At 48.3% G+C, this 18,540-nt stretch overlaps 1 protein-coding gene and 1 pseudogene across 3 annotated transcripts in view; one reads left to right on the forward strand and one right to left on the reverse strand.

Moving 5' to 3' along the window:
* ZNF341 (zinc finger protein 341) overlaps positions 1-18,540 on the forward strand; it is a 59,376-nt gene that overhangs the window by 12,613 nt on the left and 28,223 nt on the right. The window contains exons 3-8 of one of the 3 annotated variants that reach the window (XM_031004760.3): positions 526-722; positions 4,006-4,155; positions 8,258-8,509; positions 12,229-12,424; positions 13,798-13,888; positions 16,982-17,175. In XM_031004760.3, coding sequence (XP_030860620.1) covers positions 526-722; positions 4,006-4,155; positions 8,258-8,509; positions 12,229-12,424; positions 13,798-13,888; positions 16,982-17,175 — 1,080 coding nt within the window. The remainder of the gene's footprint in view (positions 1-525; positions 723-4,005; positions 4,156-8,257; positions 8,510-12,228; positions 12,425-13,797; positions 13,889-16,981; positions 17,176-18,540) is intronic. The other 2 variants (XM_031004761.3, XM_019017108.4) reach the window with 2 other exon arrangements.
* LOC101139079 (large ribosomal subunit protein eL31-like) lies at positions 7,245-7,629 on the reverse strand (annotated as a pseudogene).

Here is an 18,540-nt window from a genome sequence, read left to right on the forward strand (position 1 = left end):
CAGGAAACTGTGTGTTTTTTTTTCTTTTTTTTGAGATGGAGTCTTGCTCTGTTGCCCAGGCTGGAGTGCAGTGGCACGATCTGGGCTCACTGCAACCTCTGCCTCCCGGGTTCAAGCAATTCTCCTGCCTCAGCCTCCCGAGTAGCTGGGACTATAGGCGCGCACCACCATGCCCAGCTAATTTTTGTATTTTTAGTGGAGATGGGGTTTCGCCATGTTGTCCAGGCTGGTCTTGAACTCCTGACCTCAGGTGATCCACCCTCCAAGGCCTCGCAAAGTTCTGGGATTACAGGCATGAGCCACTGTGCCTGGCCACCTGTGTGGTTTCGAAAACTCCCAGGAAGCACATAGTTGATGGCTGACACCTGCATGTCAAGTCGCAGCATGCCTCCCAGATTGCTGCTTGTGGTCAGCTGCCGTTCTCCTGTCTCATACTGTGATGCCCCTTGACATAGTCTTGCTTTTTTTTCATTACTTTACCTTCGTCTGTGGCCTCTTCCCACTACTCTGCGGGTATGACCCCAGATGACGAGGATGTATTTCTCTGCGGGAAGTGTAAGAAGCAATTCAACTCGCTGCCAGCGTTTATGACCCACAAGCGGGAACAGTGCCAGGGGAATGCCCCCGCCCTGGCCACAGTCTCACTGGCCACCAACAGCATCTACCCACCTTCGGCAGCACCCACAGCGGTCCAGCAGGCCCCAACTCCTGCCAATCGCCAGGTATTTGTTCATTCATTCATTCAACATGTCTTTTTTGAGGGCCTAACATGCTCAGGCACTGTGCTGGGCACTGGGGCTATAGCAATGGATAAGACAGACCAAGTCCCTGCCCTTGTGGAGTGGGGCGAGATGGATGGTGCACATGTACTGTTTTCAGCATGTTAAATGTGGAGAGATAGGGGATGCCAGACGGGGATGGGAGGTTTTGCCATGTTGTCTATCGTGCTTGGGGAAGAGCTCTGTGAAGAGGTGACCAGGAAGAATACTATATAGCAGGTAAAAGGTTTTTTATGAAAAATCAAATTGTAGAATAATAAGTAGATAATATATTATTATTTTTAAAATCTGAAATAATAGTACTATATAATTTCTGCAGTTACTTATATAAGTAGGAAGAACATACCAGATAGACCTAAGGAGGTGTGGGAATGAGTTATGCTGCTGGTTTGGGGAAGGAAGCGGGAGCCAGGTGCAGGGATCAGCAGATGCAGAGGCCTTGAGGCAGGAGTGTGCTGGGTTTGTTCCAGAACTACAAGGAGGTGAGAGTGGCTGGGACTGAGTGAGTAAGTAGGAAGGTGGGAGGTGCTAGGAGAGGCAGCAGGAGGGTCTTGGCAGATCGTGTAGGGTCTGGGCCTTTTTTTTTTTTTTTTTTTTTCTGAGACGGAGTCTTGCTCTGTTGCCCAGGCTGGAGTGCAGTGGCACCATCTCGGCTCACCGCAAGCTCCGCCTCCCGGGTTCACGCCATTCTCCTGCCTCAGCCTCCCAAGTAGCTGGGACTACAGGCGCCCGCCACCACACCAGGCTGATTTTTGTATTTTTAGTAGAGACGGGGTTTCACCATGTTAGCCAGGATGGTCTCAATCTCCTGACCTCGTGATCCGCCCGCCTCGGCCTCCCAAAGTGCTGGGATTACAGGCGTGAGCCACCACACCCGGCCTTTTTTTTTTTTTTTTTGAGACGGAGTTTCACTCTTGTTGCCCAGGATGGAGTGCAGTGGCAGGATCTCGGCTCACTGCAACCTCCGCCTCCTGGGTTCAAGTGATTCTCCTGCCTCAGCCTCCAGAGTAGCTGGGACTACAGGCGTGCACCACCATGCCCAGCTGATTTTTGTATTTTTAGTAGAGATGGGGTTTCACTATGTTGGCCAAGATATTCTCGATCTCCTGACCTTGTGATCTCCCCGCCTCAGCCTCCCAAAGTGCCGGGATAACAAGTGTGAGCCACCGCACCCGGCCACTGGGGCTTTTACTGAGAATGACATGGGAGCCATTGGAGACTGTCAAGCAGAGGAGGGACATAGTAACTTTTATCAGGTCACTCTGGCTGCTGGACAGAGAATAGGTTTTGAGGGAGGGCGAGAGAGAAAGCCAGGAGACCCGTTGAGGGGCTGTAGTGCAAATCCAGGCAGTGGATGCGGGTAGCTTGACCAGCATGTTGGCAGTGGAGGTGGTGAGAAAGTGTGAGATTTTAGAAATACTTTGAAGGTGTTGCTGATAGAACTTGTGAATTGATTGGGTGAGGAGTGTGAGATCAAGAAGGGTCACAGAGGACTCCTGATTTAGAGTTGCCACTAGCTGAAGGGAGGAGGCTGTGAGGAGAAGGTTTTGGGGGGATGTCAGGAGTTCAGCTGGGCATGTTGAAGTTGAGATGCCTGCTAACCTTTAAATGGAGGCAGTGACAAAGTAGACAATGTAGATTTCCAAGTCCGGAGGCCAGAGCAGAGGACAAGGCTGGAGGCATCTGGGGAAGCTTCCAGAGTCCTCAGCCGAAAACACGGTTCTGGAGCAAAGACACCCTGGATAGGGGGCTCACAGAAAGACTAAAGGATCCCTCATAAAGGAGGCTGGGCATATCTCAGGATGCCAGGTCAAGGGGTCAGATTTTCAACTGGCTTCCTTTTCTTTCCTTATCCCTTTAGAACATTATCTTCATTCATTGTATAGGTGTCATTTCTGCCATCACTATGAAAGCATTCACCCCAGACCCATAGGACATATAGACTGAAACAGGCATCTTCTGGCATAAAACAGTCATTTTTCTCACTGCTTGACTGTGAGTTTTGCTAGTAGAAAATATTCCCCTCACCATCTCTTACCTTTTTTTTTTTTTTTTTTGAGACAAAGTCTTACTCTGTCGCTCAGGCTGGCCTTGGCTCACTGCAACCTCCATCTGCCAGGTTCAAGTGATTCTCCTGCCTCAGCCCCCCGAGTAGCTGGGACTACAGACACCCGCCACCACGCCCAGCTAATTTTTGTATTTTTAGTGGAGATGGGGTTTCATTATGTTCGCCAGGCTGGTCTCGAACTCCTGACCTCAAGTGATCTGCCTGTCTTGGCCTCCCAAAGTGCTGGAATTACAGGCATGAGCCACCGTGCCACACCAGATATTCTTCTTGACCTAAGATACTTGTGGACTTCATGTGGACATGTGTTCAGTGTTTCTCTAGCATAGATACTAGGAAGTATTTTTTTTCTCTTGAGGCGGAGTCTCACTCTGTCGCCAGGCTGGAGTGCAATGGCACGATCTCAGCTCACTGCAACCTCCATCTCCCAGGTTCAAGCGGTTCTCCTGCCTCAGCCTCCTGAGTAGCTGGGACTACAGGCGCGCACTACCACACCTAGCTACTTTTTGTATTTTTAGTAGAGATGGGGTTTCACCACGTTGGCCAGGATGGTCTCGATCTCTTGACCTCGTGATCTGCCCGCCTCAGCCTCCCAAAGTGCTGGGATTACAGGCGTGAGCCACCATGCCTGGCTGATACAAGGAAGTATTATTACTGAGTCATAGGGTATGTACTTTGCAGAGGGATGTGAGTTATTCTCCTCATTTGTTTTTTCTTTCTTTCCGTTTTTGTTTGTTTGTTTTTAGAGACAGAGTCTCTAAAACCACACCAGCTGCGTGCAAAACCACACCGGCTAATTTTTGTATTTTTCTTGTAGAGACAGGGTTTCACCATGTTGCCCAGGCTGGTCTTGAACTCCTGGGTTCAAGTGATTCACCTGCCTCAGCCTCCCAAAATGCTGGGATTATAGTTGTGAGCCACCGTGCCCAGTCTTATCCTCCTCATTCAGTAGATGATTAAATGGAGGCACAGAGAGGTAGAGTGACTTGCCCAGGGTCACACAGCAGGGAGCAGCAGAGGTAGAAATGGAATCCAGGTCTGTGGGATTCCAGAACCTGGATCTTTTGTGCCATGCCCTTGGCTTACTTACAGAGCCTGACATGTCCACACACACACTCTGTCTCTCTCTGTCTCACTCATTCTCTCTCTCCCACTGTCCAGATCTCCACATACATCACAGTGCCCCCATCCCCACTGATCCAGACCCTGGTGCAGGGGAACATCTTGGTGAGCGATGATGTGCTCATGTCTGCCATGTCAGCCTTCACATCCCTGGACCAGCCCATGCCCCAGGGCCCCCCACCTGTGCAGGTAAGAAGGTGTGGGCTTCTCACAGCGTCTTGATTCCAGACCTGTACATTAACTCCTGCAGATTCAGAATCTTGTAGAATAAAGGGGTCTGGCCCCAGCTCTCCCTGGTGCTGAGGGAGGCTATCAGCTTTCCCTTGTCCAGCTCTGCTATAGATGGGGAAGCTGCTACGTCTAGGTGGGGACCCAGAACATGTGGGGCTTTGTGAATACAGTGCAGCTATTTTGACTTTTTTTTTTGAGATGGAGTCTCACTCTGTTGCCCAGGCTGGAGTGCAGTGGCACGATCTTGGCTCACTGCAACCTCTGCCTCCTGGGTTCAAGTGATTCTTCTGCCTCAGCCTCCTGAGTAGCTGAGATTACAGGCATGTGCCACCACAGCCAGCTAATTTTTTTTTGTATTTTTAGTAGAGACAGGTTTTCTCCATGTTGATCAGGCTGATCACGAACTCCTGACCTTAAGTGAGCCCCCCACCTCAGCCTCCCGAAGTGCTAGGATTACAGGTGTGAGCCACTGTGCCCAGCCAATTTTTGTATTTTTAATGGAGACGGGTTTTCACCATGTTGGCCAGGCTGGTCTCAAACTCCTGACCTCAGGTGATCCTCCCACCTTGGCCTCCCAAAGTGCTGGGATTACAGGATTACAGGCGTGAGCCACTGCACCCAGCCTGACTTTTGTTTTTGTTCTTTTTTTTTTTTGAGACAGAGTCTTGCTCTGTTGCCCAGGCTGAAGTGCAGTGGTGTGATCTTGGCTCCCTGCAACTTCCACCTCCCAGGTTCAAGCAATTCTCCTGCCTCAACCTCCTGAGTAGCTGGGATTACAGGTGTGCACCACCACGCCCAGCTGATTTTTGTATTTTTAGTAGAGATGGGGTTTCACTGTGTTGGTCAGGCTGGTCTCAAACTCATGACCTCAGGTGATCCACCTGCCTTGGCCCAAAGTGCTGGGATTACAGGTGTGAGCCACCGCACCTGGCCTTGTTTTTATTCTTAACAAGTGTCCCATGTCCATTAGAAAAATAGAAAATGCACAGTAGCTCCCTGGGATTAAAAAAAAAAAATTTTGTAGAGATGACCGTCTCCCTTTGTTGTCCAGGCTGATCTTGAACTCCTGGGCTCAAGGGATCCTCCAGTGTCGGCCTCCCAAAGTGCTGGGATTATAGACGTGAGCTACTGCACCTGGCCAGGATTTTTCAATACAAAAAGGATCTGTAGCCAAAGGAACCTAAGGTGGAGGTGTTTTACTTCTCCCCTTGCTGTGTCCCTGGATTCTTCCTGCCATATAGAAATCCTTTTAATTTTCTCAACCGAGACTTTTTTTTTTCCCAAACATATTTTACCGTGGAACCCAAGGAACACAACGAAGAAGAGGACCCCGTGTGCTTTATGAAATGCTGATCAGCATCATGTTTTTATTTTTGAGACAGTGTCTCGCTCAGGTCACTCAGGCTGGAGTACAGTGGTAGGATCATAGCTCACTGTAACCTCAAACTCCAGGGCTCAAGCAATCCTCTCTGCTCAGCCTCCTGAGGAGCTGGGACTACATACATGGTGCCAACATACTTGGCTAATTAAAAAAAAAAATTTTTTTTTTTTTGAGATGGAGTCTCGCTCTTCTCACCTAGGCTGGAGTGCAGTGGCACCATCTCGGCTCACTGCAATCTCTGCATCCTGGGTTCAAGCGATTCTCCTGTCTCAGCCTCCTGAGTAGCTGGTATTACAGGCGCCCGCCACCATGTCTGGCTAATTTTTGTACTTTTAGTAGAGACAAGGTTTTGCCATGTTGGCCAGGCTGGTCTTGAACTCCTGACCTCAGGTGATCTGCCCACCTTGGCCTCCCAAAGTGCTGGTATTACAGGCGTGAGCCACCGTGCCTGGCCTAAAAAAATTTTTTTTTAGAGACAGAGTCTCGCTATGTTACCCAGGCTGGTCTTGAACTCCTGGGCTCAAGTGATCCTCCTCCTTCTGTCTCCCAAAGTGCTGGAATTACAGGTGTGAGCCACTGCACCCAGCAGTACCATCATTTTAACAACTGCAAAGGATTCCACCATATGGATAGGCCATCTTCTGCTTAGCCAAGTTTCTATGTATAGACATGTAGGTCATTGCTGTTTTTTGCTTTTATGAAAATGGCTGGAGTCACCATCCGTAAACAGACATCTTTGCCCACCTGCTTGATTTTTTTTGTAGCATAAATTTCTAGAAGTTACTGGCTGCGTTTCACGACTACCCACACATTCATGATTCTCTCAAAAGACTCACGGGACTCAGAGGTAGTTGTACTCATGGCTGTGGTTTATTACAGCAAAGGAACACACAGCAAGATCAGCAAGGGAAAAAGACACATCAGGTGGAATCTGGAGGAATCCAGAGTTCTCTGTCTTGGGAAGGAGGGGAGAGGTTGCACAAAACACACTTCTTCCTGCAGCAGTGAAGTCTAGCAACATGTGTGCCGTGTTTCTACCCAGGGAAACACACTTCAGACTCCAAAGCCAGGGTTTTTTTTTGTTTGTTTGTTTGTTTTTCTGAGACAGGGTCTCACTTCAACTGCCCTGGCTGGAGTGCAGTGGTGCAATTTCGGCTCACTGCAACCTCCACCTCCCTGGGCTCAGGTGATTCTCCCACCTCAGCCTCCCAAGTAACTGGGACTACAGGTGTGCACCACTATGCCTGGCTAATGTTTTTGTATTTTTAGTAGAGATGGGGTTTTGCCATGTTGCCCAGGCTGGTCTCGAACTCCTGGACTCCACCCGCCTCAGTCTCCCAAAGTGTTGAGATTACAGGTGTTAGCCACTGCGCCAAGCCCAAGGCCAGGGTTTCTGTTAGGGATTGGTCATGTAGGTGACCAGCCACCATGACCAAAATTCCAGACTCCCAGAAGAGAAGGAAGTGTTCACCATGAATCACCTATTTTGTCCAAACAGTCTATCTAATCTGGTACAATAGAACAGTGCCCCAGGTGGGCAAAACAAGCCTTATCAACAAAGGAGATGTCCCACAAACCAGATTCTCAGATTGCAGTCACGAGCTAGTGCTGCAAGCAAGCCCCCCCTTTTTTTTAATTTTATAACTTTATTTGAGGTATTTGATGATCAGCGATTAGTTCTCATCCACATTGACTGTCTGTAGATTTTTGAAAGTGGTAACAGGTACATAGGTAACCAAAGTATAGAGCTTATTTGGTGAATCTTCATCCTCATTACGTTTTCTGGACAACTGCACACGGATGCAGTATGGGACATTCTTTATTCCTTTGTCTCAGACAGCTTTGTTGAGGCTGGTATCAATGCACACATCTGGAGTTCCCACCTCCTTCATGGCAAGTTTCCGAATCTCTTTGAGTGCCTGAGGAGCACGCTTCTTGAAGCCCACTCCATGGATGCACTTGTGAATGTTGATGGTGTATTCTCGGGTCACCACCTCATTGATGGCAGAATGACCCTTTTTCTTCTCGCCACCCTTCTTTGTGGGAGCCATTCTGCTGGGTCCAAGTTGGAAAGAGAAGCCCTTCTTAAGATAGCAACATTAGGCTGCTATATTAACTCTTTTCTGCATGAATGAGGTCATTTTTGCCTACTTTCTTTTTTTTTTTTTCTTTTTTGAGATGGAGTCTTGCTCTGTCACCCAGGCTAAAGTGTGGTGGTGCAATCTCCACTCACTGCCAGCTCCGTCTCCCAGGTTCACACCATTCTCCTGCCTCAGCCTCCCGAGTAGCTGGGACTACAGGCGCCCGCCATCACGCCCGGCTAATTTTTTGTATTTTTAGTAGAGACGGGGTTTCACCATTAGCCAAGGTGGTCTCGATCTCCTGACCTCGTGATCCGCCCGCCTCAGCCTCCCAAAGTGTTGGGATTACAGGCGTGAGCCACTGTGCCCGGCCATTTTTGCCTACTTTCATAGGGAAAAGGGATAGCAGCACCAAGCTGAGGCTTCCTTCGAATTCTCCCATGACTTTGTTTCCCCAACCTCTCTTAGCCCCTCTCCTGAGCTGTCTGGTGAGTAGCTGTTCTTTCCACCTGGCTGGCTAAAGCAAATGTCCTTCCTTCCCGATAAATAAGACAACTGGTATCAAGAGGCTATAACACTTTTTCTTTTCTGATTTCAGAGCAGCCTGAACATGCATTCCGTGCCCAGCTACCTCACCCAACCTCCACCTCCTCCTCCACCTCCTCCACCACTGCCCCCACCGCCACCACCTCAGCCCCCACCACCTCCACCCCAGAGCCTGGGCCCCCCTGGGCGTCCCAACCCTGGTGGGAACGGTGTGGTGGAGGTGTACAGTGCTGCTGCGCCCCTGGCTGGGAGTGGAACGGTGGAGATCCAGGCACTGGGGATGCAGACCTACCCACCCCTGGAGGTGAGCAGAGGGGGCAGGGTGGAAGAGGACACTGGTCATGGACATCATGGCCAACCCGGACCCATCCTGAGTACCAGCTGTGTGCCAGACACTGTGCTGGGGATACCACGAAAACCAGACCCGGTCCCGGCCTTCATGGGGTATACCACATCACAGGGGAGAAGGACTTTAATCAAAGCATCACACCCACAGATGTAAGATGCAAGCCATGAGAAGGTGGAATGGAGTACAGGTTGTAGCAGAAATATAAGCTGCCTGCAGGTAATGCTCAGAACAGTCAGAGAATGCCTACCTTTTCAGGCAAAAAAAAAGAAAAACGATTCAAAAAAATTATCTGCCTGAGTGTCTCTTACAGTTTTTAGTAAGCTAGGTGTATCAGTTAGCTATTGCTGGGTAAGAAATATCCATCAGGCATCAGTGGCATATAGCAAAAGTGTTTATTGTTCACGTGTTTACAGTGGTCAGCTAGACAACTGCGGGTCTTGGCTGGGCTCACTCATATGTCTGAACGTTGGCTGGCTGTCAGCTGCTCTAGGATGGCCTGGGCTGGGACAAGTGGCGTGACTCAGCTCTGTTCTGCGTGACTCTCATCCTCTGCTAGGTTCTCATGGCCATGATGGAGGTGCAAAAATGCAGACAGAAATGCCCAAGGCCTTTTGAGGTTTAGGCTTGTAAGTAACACAGAATCACTTCTATTGGCCAAAGCAGATCACAAGTCCAGCTTAGATAGCGCAGGTAGGGAAATAGATGCCACCTCTTGATGGGAGGAACTGCAGAGTCACACTGCAAAGTCATGGGTACAGGGAGGGGCAAAGAATTGGTGCCATAATACAATCAATGTACCATACTAATTCCCTGCCAATGAGCTCTAAATTATAGGCCGTCTACTTGAAATGCACTGAGTTCATAGAACCTTCCAAGACACCAGTGCTAGAGGGTATGGTTATGACAGAAACAACCCACCTGCACTAGAAATCACACTAACTCAGACTCACCATAGAATCCAGCCACAGACATCCCCTGTCAGGTAGTCTCTTTATGTAAAGAGAGCCCAGACCAGTGGGAAGATCCCACCACAAGGCATTCACGTGATGTTCTGAGGGGCTGCGAGGGGATTTGCCCTAGCCTGGGAGAATAGAACAAGCTTCTCTAGGGAATTTATTGCATTGAGAAAAAGTTAAGTTAGTGGGATGCTGAGATAATGCTGGTGGCTTGTGGTAGTCAGAGGGGACCAGCCCAGAGAGGACCAGCACAGAAGGAGCTGCTGCTGTTGATTTTCCATGTAGATGAGGGTATTTGAGGTCAGGGTCTGAGTCTTATTAGACTTTGCATCCTTAGCACCTAGCGGAGCACTCCTAGAGTAGATATCTTACATTGGATTGTCTGACCTCAGTCTGTGCTCCTCTAAAATGGGAACTCTCCTGAAAAGCTGTTGAGGATAATAAAAGCCTATGCCAGTGGCAGTCACATTAATTACTCAGTAATGCCTTGAGTGATGGCTGAATTTATTCACGTGACAAGTATTTATTTATTTATTTGAGACAGAGTCTCACTCTATCGCCCAGGCTGGAGTGCAGTGGTGTGATCTCGGCTCACTGCAACCTCCACCTCTCAGGTTCAAGCGATTCTCGTGCCTCAGCCTCCCAAGTAGCTGGTATTACAGATATGAGCTACCACGCCCAGCTAATTTTTTTTGTATTTTTAGTAGAAACGGGTTTCACCATGATGGCCAGGCTGGTCTCGAACTCCTGGCCCCAGGTGATCTGCCTGCCTTGGCCTCCCAAAGTGCTGGGATTACAGGCATGAGCCACCGCACCCGGCCCAACAAGTATTTATTGAGTGCTGTATTGGTCGGGGTTTGGTCAGGAAAATAGAAACCAGGCAAGGTATTTCTGCAGAGGGATGTTTTTTCTTTTCTAAATTAGAGATAGGGGTCTCACTTTAGCCCAGGTTGGTCTCCATCTCCTGGCCTCAAGTGATCCTCTCACCTCAGCCTCCCAGAGTGCTGGGATTACAGGCATGAGCCACCACACCCGGCCAGATTTTATAATTTTTTTTGTACCTTTTTTTCAGCTTTGTCTGATTTTATTACTCCAACTGTAGCTTTCTATTTATTTGTATTTGTCTGAAATATTTTTTCAACTTTGGGCTTTTTGCTGAGTTGAATTCTTTTTTTTTTTTTTTTTGAGACTGAGTCTTGCTCTGTCACCCAGGCTGGAGTGCAATGGCATGATCACGGCTCACCACAGTCTCGATCTCCCAGGCTCAGATGATTCTTCCACCTCAGCCTCCTGAGTAACTGGGACTACAGGCATGCACCACCATGCCCATCTAATTTTTTTAATGTTTTGTGGAGATGAGATCTCCCTATGTTGCCCAGGCTAGTCTCAAACTCTTGTGCTCAAGCGATCCTCCTTCCTCGGCCTCCCAAAGTGCTGGAATTACAGGCATGAGCCATCGTGCCTGGCCAGAGATTTTGGATAGGACACCTCAGGAAGACCAATGGATGATGAATAGGCCAGGCACAGTGGCTCACGCCTGTAATCCCTGCACTTTGGGAGCCCGAGGTGGGTGGATCACTTAAGCTCAGGAGTTTGAGTCCAGCTTGGGCAACATGGTGAAATCTTGTCTCTACAAATTACACAAAAATTATCTGGGCGTGGTGGTGTGTGCCTGTTATCCCAGCTCTTTGGTGGGGTGAGGCGGGAGGGTTGCTTGAGCCTGGGAGGTCAAGGCTGCAGTGAGCCGAGATCACATCATTGCATTCCAGCCTGGGCAATAGAGCAAGAAAAATCTGAATGCCTCAGAATTCATTTGGTAATTTCTCGTGGCTTCAGTTCTCAGTGAAGAGAAGCCTGTTACTCTGGCATTGGGTAGTGTCAGTCAGGAAGTAGAGCAGCTGGGGGAGCACAGACCCCTCTGACGTCCTGGTTCTCTCTCTTTTTTTTTTTTTTTTGAGACAGAGTCTCACTCCATCGCCCAGGCTGGAGAGCAGTGGCGCGATCTCGGCCCACTGCAACCTCCGTCTCCCAGGCTCAAGTGATTCTCCTGCCTTAGCCTCCTGAGTAGCTGGGATTACAGGCACACACCACCATGCCTGGCTTAATTTTTGTATTTTTAGTAGAGATGGGGTTTCACCATGTTGGCCAGGCTGGTCTCAAACTCCTGACCTTAGGTGATCTGCCCACCTTGGTCTCCCAAAGTGCTGGGATTACAGGTGTGAGCCACCAGGCCCAGCCACCTAGTTCTCTTAATGCTAGCAAAGTACCACTGATAAGAATAGACAGGGCAAATAATAACAGCTAATGTGTATTGCATGCTCACTCTGTGCCAGTCACTGTTCTAAGCCCTTTATATGTTGCTTCATTTAATCTTCACAGTAACCACATGAGAGGGGTACTATGATGAGTCCCATTTTACAGATGTGGAAACTGAGACAGAGAAATTAAAAAGATGCCTAAGGTCACTTTGGTGCTAAGTGGAAGAGTCAAGATTTGAACCCAGGCAGCCTGGCTCCATAGCTGTTCTGACCTCCTGGCTTCATGAAGTTCTAAGGGAGCTTGGGAGTGGCTTGGGTGACTGGGCCAGGTGGAGGGGCTGTGATGGTGATGTAGGGGAGAGCGGCTGAGGTCAATCAGGGAGGCAGGGAGAGTGCCCCTGGCTGGGAGTTCTTCCCCTTCCCTGGCAGGGCTTTTTCCCTGACTGTGTTGTCCTTCTAGGTGCCAAACCAGTGTGTGGAGCCTCCAGTATATCCCACCCCTACAGTGTACAGCCCTGGCAAACAGGGATTCAAACCCAAAGGACCAAACCCCGCCGCCCCCATGACCAGCGCCACCGGGGGCACGGTGGCCACCTTTGACTCTCCAGCAACGCTGAAGACCCGACGAGCTAAAGGTGCCAGGGGACTCCTGGAAGGTGGGCCCCCAGCCTGCCATGGGCATCTTTCCTCAACATTGGCCAATCCGCAAGCTACTTGGTTCTGGTCTTCCCTTTTATGGTCGTTCAAGTTTGGTTGCATGTAATAGAAAATTTAAAATATCAATGACTTCAAAATAATAGAATTTTGTTTCTCTCCTATGTAAGTCAAGGCCAGAAGCCAGACAATCTGGGGATCATGTAACTGCATGGGCACCAGGCACCCTCGTTTCTTCTGTCTTTCTGTTTCCACCACCTCCAGAACATGGTATCAGTTATCCTGGTGCCTCATTGTCTAATATGGCTGCTGGAGCTCCAGTCATCACTTTAATATTCCAGGCAGTAAGAAGAAGGGAAAGAGAAGGATAAAAGGGGCTTCTCCCAGCTTCTAGAAGTTCTATTTGATATTTTTGCTCATATCTCATTGATGAAAACTTAGTCACATGGCCATACCTAGCTGCAAGAGAAGCTGGGAAGTGTCTATTTTGGCTAGGGACATTGATACTCCCATTATGGGATTTGTGAGGAGTGAAGAAGGAGAGAGTGGATATTAGGCAAGCAGTAGTATCTGCCATCCTAATGCAGATGCTAAGTGTGGGGTGGGAGGTGGTGTCAGAGCAGGCAGCAGATGGAGAGGATAGAAATTGAGAATTTTTCAGTGGCTTTCCAGTCAACTACTCCTCCCCTTCCTTCCTTCCACAATGATGTATTGAGCATCTGTGTGCCAGGCCCCATGTCAGGCACTGGAATCTAGTCTCTTGGTCTATGATTCCTTCTGCCTTCAGTTTAATGGAAGAGACAGACAGGGAATAAATAAATAAATATTTCTGGGTTGCTCCAGGAAGGAGGTTAATGGGTCTTATGATTGAGAATAACTAGGGAGAGGCTGGAAAATGATTCTACCTATTCATGTGGGGAGGAGAAGGAAGCAGCCTTGTGGGTATCTGTGGGACAAGCATTCCAGGCAAGGGGGAACAGCAGGTGCAAAGGCCTGGAGGCAGGAACATGCTTGAAGTCTTTTAAGGTTAGCAAGGTTAGCTAGGAGTCCACTGCAGCTGGATGGAGAGAATGATGAGGTCGTCAGGAGTAAGGGGATACGGAGTGCTGTGGGCCATGGCAAAGAGCATGGATTTGATTGTAGGGCAGAGTGGAGCCTTTGAAGGATTCATCTTGCTTTCCCAGCTGGAGCATGTCCTGGGCTTTCCTCTCCAGGCCCTGTGAAGCTCTCCCATGTCTCCTCCCTGGCCTGTGTATGGGCATAGACTTCCCTGGGGTATGGATTGTCTGGCTCAGATACAGTAGCCAGAGGCTGCCCTTGGTGCCCTGAGCTGCACCCCCAGCCTCATTGTCCCCTCCTTCCACTTGTCTTTCAGCTGCAGGGAAGCCAAAGGCTCAGAAACTCAAGTGCTCATACTGTGACAAGTCATTCACCAAAAACTTTGACCTGCAGCAGCACATCCGAAGGTACACATGCGTGGTGAGGCAGGTGGCTCCTGGGCAGGTGTGGCTGGGACCATCTGTGCTGGAAGCGAGACTCCCTTCTCAGCCCCTAGCCTATGGGGTGACCCAGGCTGCACTTGCGTGTTCAGGCTGTAGTCCAGGTCGGGTGGTTTTCCCTTTTCTATCTCAGAGGCTGTGGGAGGGACCTGTGAAAGCTGTGGGACCTGCCCATAGTGACTGGGAAGGTCAGGGATGGGCCGTGTAGGGGAAGAAAAGCACTGAACCCAGAAGGGCTTCACAGATGTGTTAGTGCTGTCTTAGGCCTCCCCTCTGCAGAACAGGCTGGCCTACCAGGGCTGCCATACTCTGCAAATAGGACTCTGTGAGCTCTCTGCTCACTCCAGACTAACCATGCAGGGATCCCTTCTGGGCCTTGGTTTTTCCATCTGTGGAAGGGGAGGGTGGGCTTGTTCATTTCTCACACAGTGAGATGCACTGGTACATGAGATGATTTTTTTTGAGACTGAGTTTCACTCTTGTTGCCCAGGCTGGAGTGCAATGGTGCAATCTCGGCTCACTGCAACCTCTGACTCCTGGGTTCACGTGATTCCACCGCCTCAGCCTCCCGAGTAGCTTGGATTACAGGCATGCGCCACCATGCCTGGCTAATTTTGTATTTTTAGTAGAGATGGGGTTTCTCCATGTTGGTCAGGCTGGTCTCGAACTCCCAACCTCAGGTGATCCACCCGCCTTGGCCTCCCAAAGTACTGGAATTATAGGTGTGAGCCACCGTGCCTGGCCGATGAGATGATTTTTGGTGGTTCATGAATATGGGGTTGAAAAGTTCTGAAAAATGTAGTGGGAAAATTATTCCCTTTGCAATTTCAGTCCTTAGGAAGTCATAGAGAAAACCTCAATTTGGTATAATTGGTCTTTAGCACCTTTGGTATACATGCTCGTCTCTTATAACAAAAGGAGAGAGAGAGAGAGGGAGAGAGAGAGGGAGAGAGAGAGAGACAGAGAGAGAGAGAACAAACCTCACATTCCAGCCATGGCTGGCAACAGCTTCTATCTAGACCAGGGTTTTTCAGCCTTGCCACTACTGACGTTTTGGATCTTGGATCACATCATTCCTTCCTGTAGGGAGCTGACCTGCACATCGTGGAATGTTTAGGAGCATCCCTAGCCTCTAACTATTAGATGCTAGTAGTACTGCAGCTACAGCTGTGACAATCAAAAATGCCAAATGTTCCCTGGAGGGCAAAACTGGCCTCAGTTGAGAACTGGTCTACACAAGTGCTGTCGCTGTCCAATAGAACTTTCTGTAGTGATAGAAATGCTCAAATTGGGTTGGGCGTGGTGGCTCACGCCTGTAATCCTAGCACTTTGGGAGGCTGAGGTGGGTAGATCACTTGAGGTCAGGGGTTCAAGACCAGCCTGGCCAACATGGTGAAACCCCGTCTCTACTAAAAATACAAAAATTAGTTGGGCATGGTTGCGGGTGCTTGTAGTCCCAGCTACTCTGGAGGCTGAGACAGGAGAATCCCTTGAACCCAGGAGGCAGAGGTTGCAGTGAGCTGAGATCGTGCCAGTGTACTCCAGCCTGGGTGACAGAGTGAGACTCTGTCTCAAAAAACAACAAAAAAGAAATGCTCAAACTGGCGCTGTCCAATATGGTAGCTACTGACTATACATGACTGTTGAGCACTTGGAATGTGGCTAGTGAGACTGAGAAACTGAATTTTGTATTTTATTTTATTTTATTTTAATGAATTTAATTTTTTTTTTTGTTTTTTGAGACAGGGTTTGCTCTGTTGCCCAGGCTGGAATGCAGTGGTGCAATCTCAGCTCACTGCAGCCTCAACCTCCCAGGCTCAAGCAATCCTTCTACCTCAGCCTCCTAAGTAGCTGAGACCACAGGCTCACTCCACCACACCTACCTAATTTTTGTATTTTTTGTAGAAACAGAGTTTCATCATGTTGCCCAGGCTGGTCTTGAACTCCTGAGCTCAAGCGATTCTTCCGTCTCAGCTTTCCAAAGTGCTGGGATTACAGGTGTGAGCCACCATGCTGGGCTTGAATTTAAATTTAAATAGCCCCATATGGCTTATGTCTACCTTATGGGACAGTATAGCTCTAGATCTTGCATTTTTTTTTGTTTACTTTATGATAAGTGGTTTTCCATATAGAATAACAAAAAGAAGCTTTTTTTAAAGATTGTTTTATTTTCATTTATTTTATTTTTAGAGACAAGGTCTCACTCTGTCATCCAGGCTGGAGTGCAGTGGCATGATCATAGCTCATTGTAACCTCCAACTGATGGGCTTAAGTGATCCTTCCACCTCAGATTCCCAAAGTGCTAGAATTATATACGTGAGCCACAAAATTATTTTAAGTTTTAAAAAAGTGAGTTGATTTGAAGAAAAATGTTAAACTGTGGTACAAGTGCTGTGCTGTGACAACTTGAATGTTTTCTGCTTCAAATGACAGAAGTCCCTATTTATTTATTTATTTATTTATTTATTTATTTATTTATGAGATGGAGTCTCACTCTGTCACCCAGGCTGGAGTGCAGTGGCGCAATCTTGGCTCACTGCAACCTCCGCCTCCTGGGTTCAAGCGATTCTCCTGCCTCAGCCTCCTGAGTAGCTGGGATTATAGATGCACACCACCACGCCCAGTTAATTTTTGTATCTTTAGTACAGACAGAGTTTCACCATGTTGGCCAGGCTGGTCTCGAACTCCTGACCTCAAGTGATCCACCTGCCTTGGCCTCCCAAAGTGCTGGGATTACTGGCGTGAACTACTGTGCCAGGCCAGAAGTCCTCATTTAAATGGGCTTGAACAATTAGGAAATGTTCTGTCACAGTATGAGATGGTCAGAGGAGGGCGGCTCCAGGGTTTGTTGATGAGCAGCTCAGTAACGTGACCCGGAACCCAGGGTCTTTCCATCTCTGGTCTGCCTGCCTCAGCGAAGGGGCTCGTCGCCGTGGTGTCAGAATGTGGCAAGTGGCATCTGGATGTTCTTTCTGGGCCTTCCTTGTGGCTGTGAGCGCCTGGGCTGAGGCCTCGTCCCCGTTCCTGCAAGGAGGGCACTGACAAGCTTGTCTTCCACAGCCACACCGGTGAGAAGCCCTTCCAGTGCATTGCATGTGGCCGTGCCTTTGCCCAGAAGTCTAATGTTAAGAAACACATGCAGACCCACAAGGTGTGGCCTCCAGGACACAGTGGTGGCACCGTGTCTCGAAACTCTGTGACCGTACAGGTCATGGCCCTGAACCCCAGCAGGCAGGAGGACGAGGAAAGCACAGGTGGGTGGAAGTAGGGAACGCCATGCTTCCCACACCTCTCTTCTGCCGCTTCACAGGTTTTATTGCTAGCTGTGTGACCTTGGGCAAACCCCATGACCTCTCTGGGCTTCAATCAACCTTTATCTATAAAATGTGGCATAAGATGAAAGGAAGGATGACAAACATACAACATGTGTGGCATTACTCTAATACTGTACCCATGGCAGACATCACTATTCAATCACCTACCCATTTTTTGCTGAGCCTGGATCTCACCTCAGAATCTTTTTTTTTTTTTTTAACTTATGAGTTATTTCTGGAATTTTCCATTTAATATTTTCAGACCATGATTGACTTTGGGTAATTGAAATCATGGAAAGCAAAACTGCAAGTAAGGGGAGAATACTATAAAATAAAAATTTATGATCCCCTACTGTTAAAATGAATGAATAAATAAATAGGGGATAAAAGAAAGCCCTTTCTTTTTTTTTTTTATTTTTACTTTAAGTTCTGGGATACATGTGCAGAACGTGCAGGTTTGTTACATAGGTATACGTGTGCCATGGTGGTTTGCTGCACGTATCAACCCATCATCTAGGTTTTAGGCCCTGTGTGCATTAGGTATTTGTCCTAATGCTCTCTCTCCCCTTGTCCCCAGCCCCCCGACAGGCCCTGGTGTGTGATGTTCCCCTCCCTGTGTCCATGTGTTCTCATCGTTCAACTCCCACCTATGAGTGAGAACATATGGTGTTTGGTTTTCTGTTCCTGTGTTAGCTTGCTGAGGATGATGGTTTCCAGCTTCATCCATGTCCCTGCAAAGGACATGAACTCATTATTCTTTATGGCTGCATAGTATTCTATGGTATATATGTGCCACATTTAAAGAAAGCCCTTTCTTATAGTAAAATGTGAACTGATAAAAGTAGAAATAATGATTAAATTAGAAAATAACTATTTGACAGCCACCATAGTAATACAGTCACATGCTATGTAAGGATGTTTCCATGAGTAACAGATGGCATATGTGACAGTGTTCCCATAAGATTATAATGGAGCTGGAAATTTTCTGTCATCTAGTGACATTGTTGCCATTGTAAAATCATAGCACACTGCATTACCTTTTCTATGTTTAAGTTACATTCATTTAAAAAATTTTAGATTTAGGGGGTACATGTGCTTGTTTGTTACATGGGTATTAGATGCATAATGGCGGTGGCTGGGCTTCTAGTGTACCCATCACCCAAATACTAGACATTGTACCAACGGGTAGTTTTTCTTTTTTTGAGACAGAGTCTCACTCTGCTACCCAAGCTGGAGTGCAGTAGTGCTATCAGCTCACTGCAACCTCTGCCTTCCAGGCTCAAGTGATCCTCCTGCCTTAGCCTC

This window comes from Gorilla gorilla, chromosome 21, assembly GCF_029281585.2.
Source record: "Gorilla gorilla gorilla isolate KB3781 chromosome 21, NHGRI_mGorGor1-v2.1_pri, whole genome shotgun sequence".
Lineage (NCBI taxonomy): Eukaryota > Metazoa > Chordata > Mammalia > Primates > Hominidae > Gorilla > Gorilla gorilla.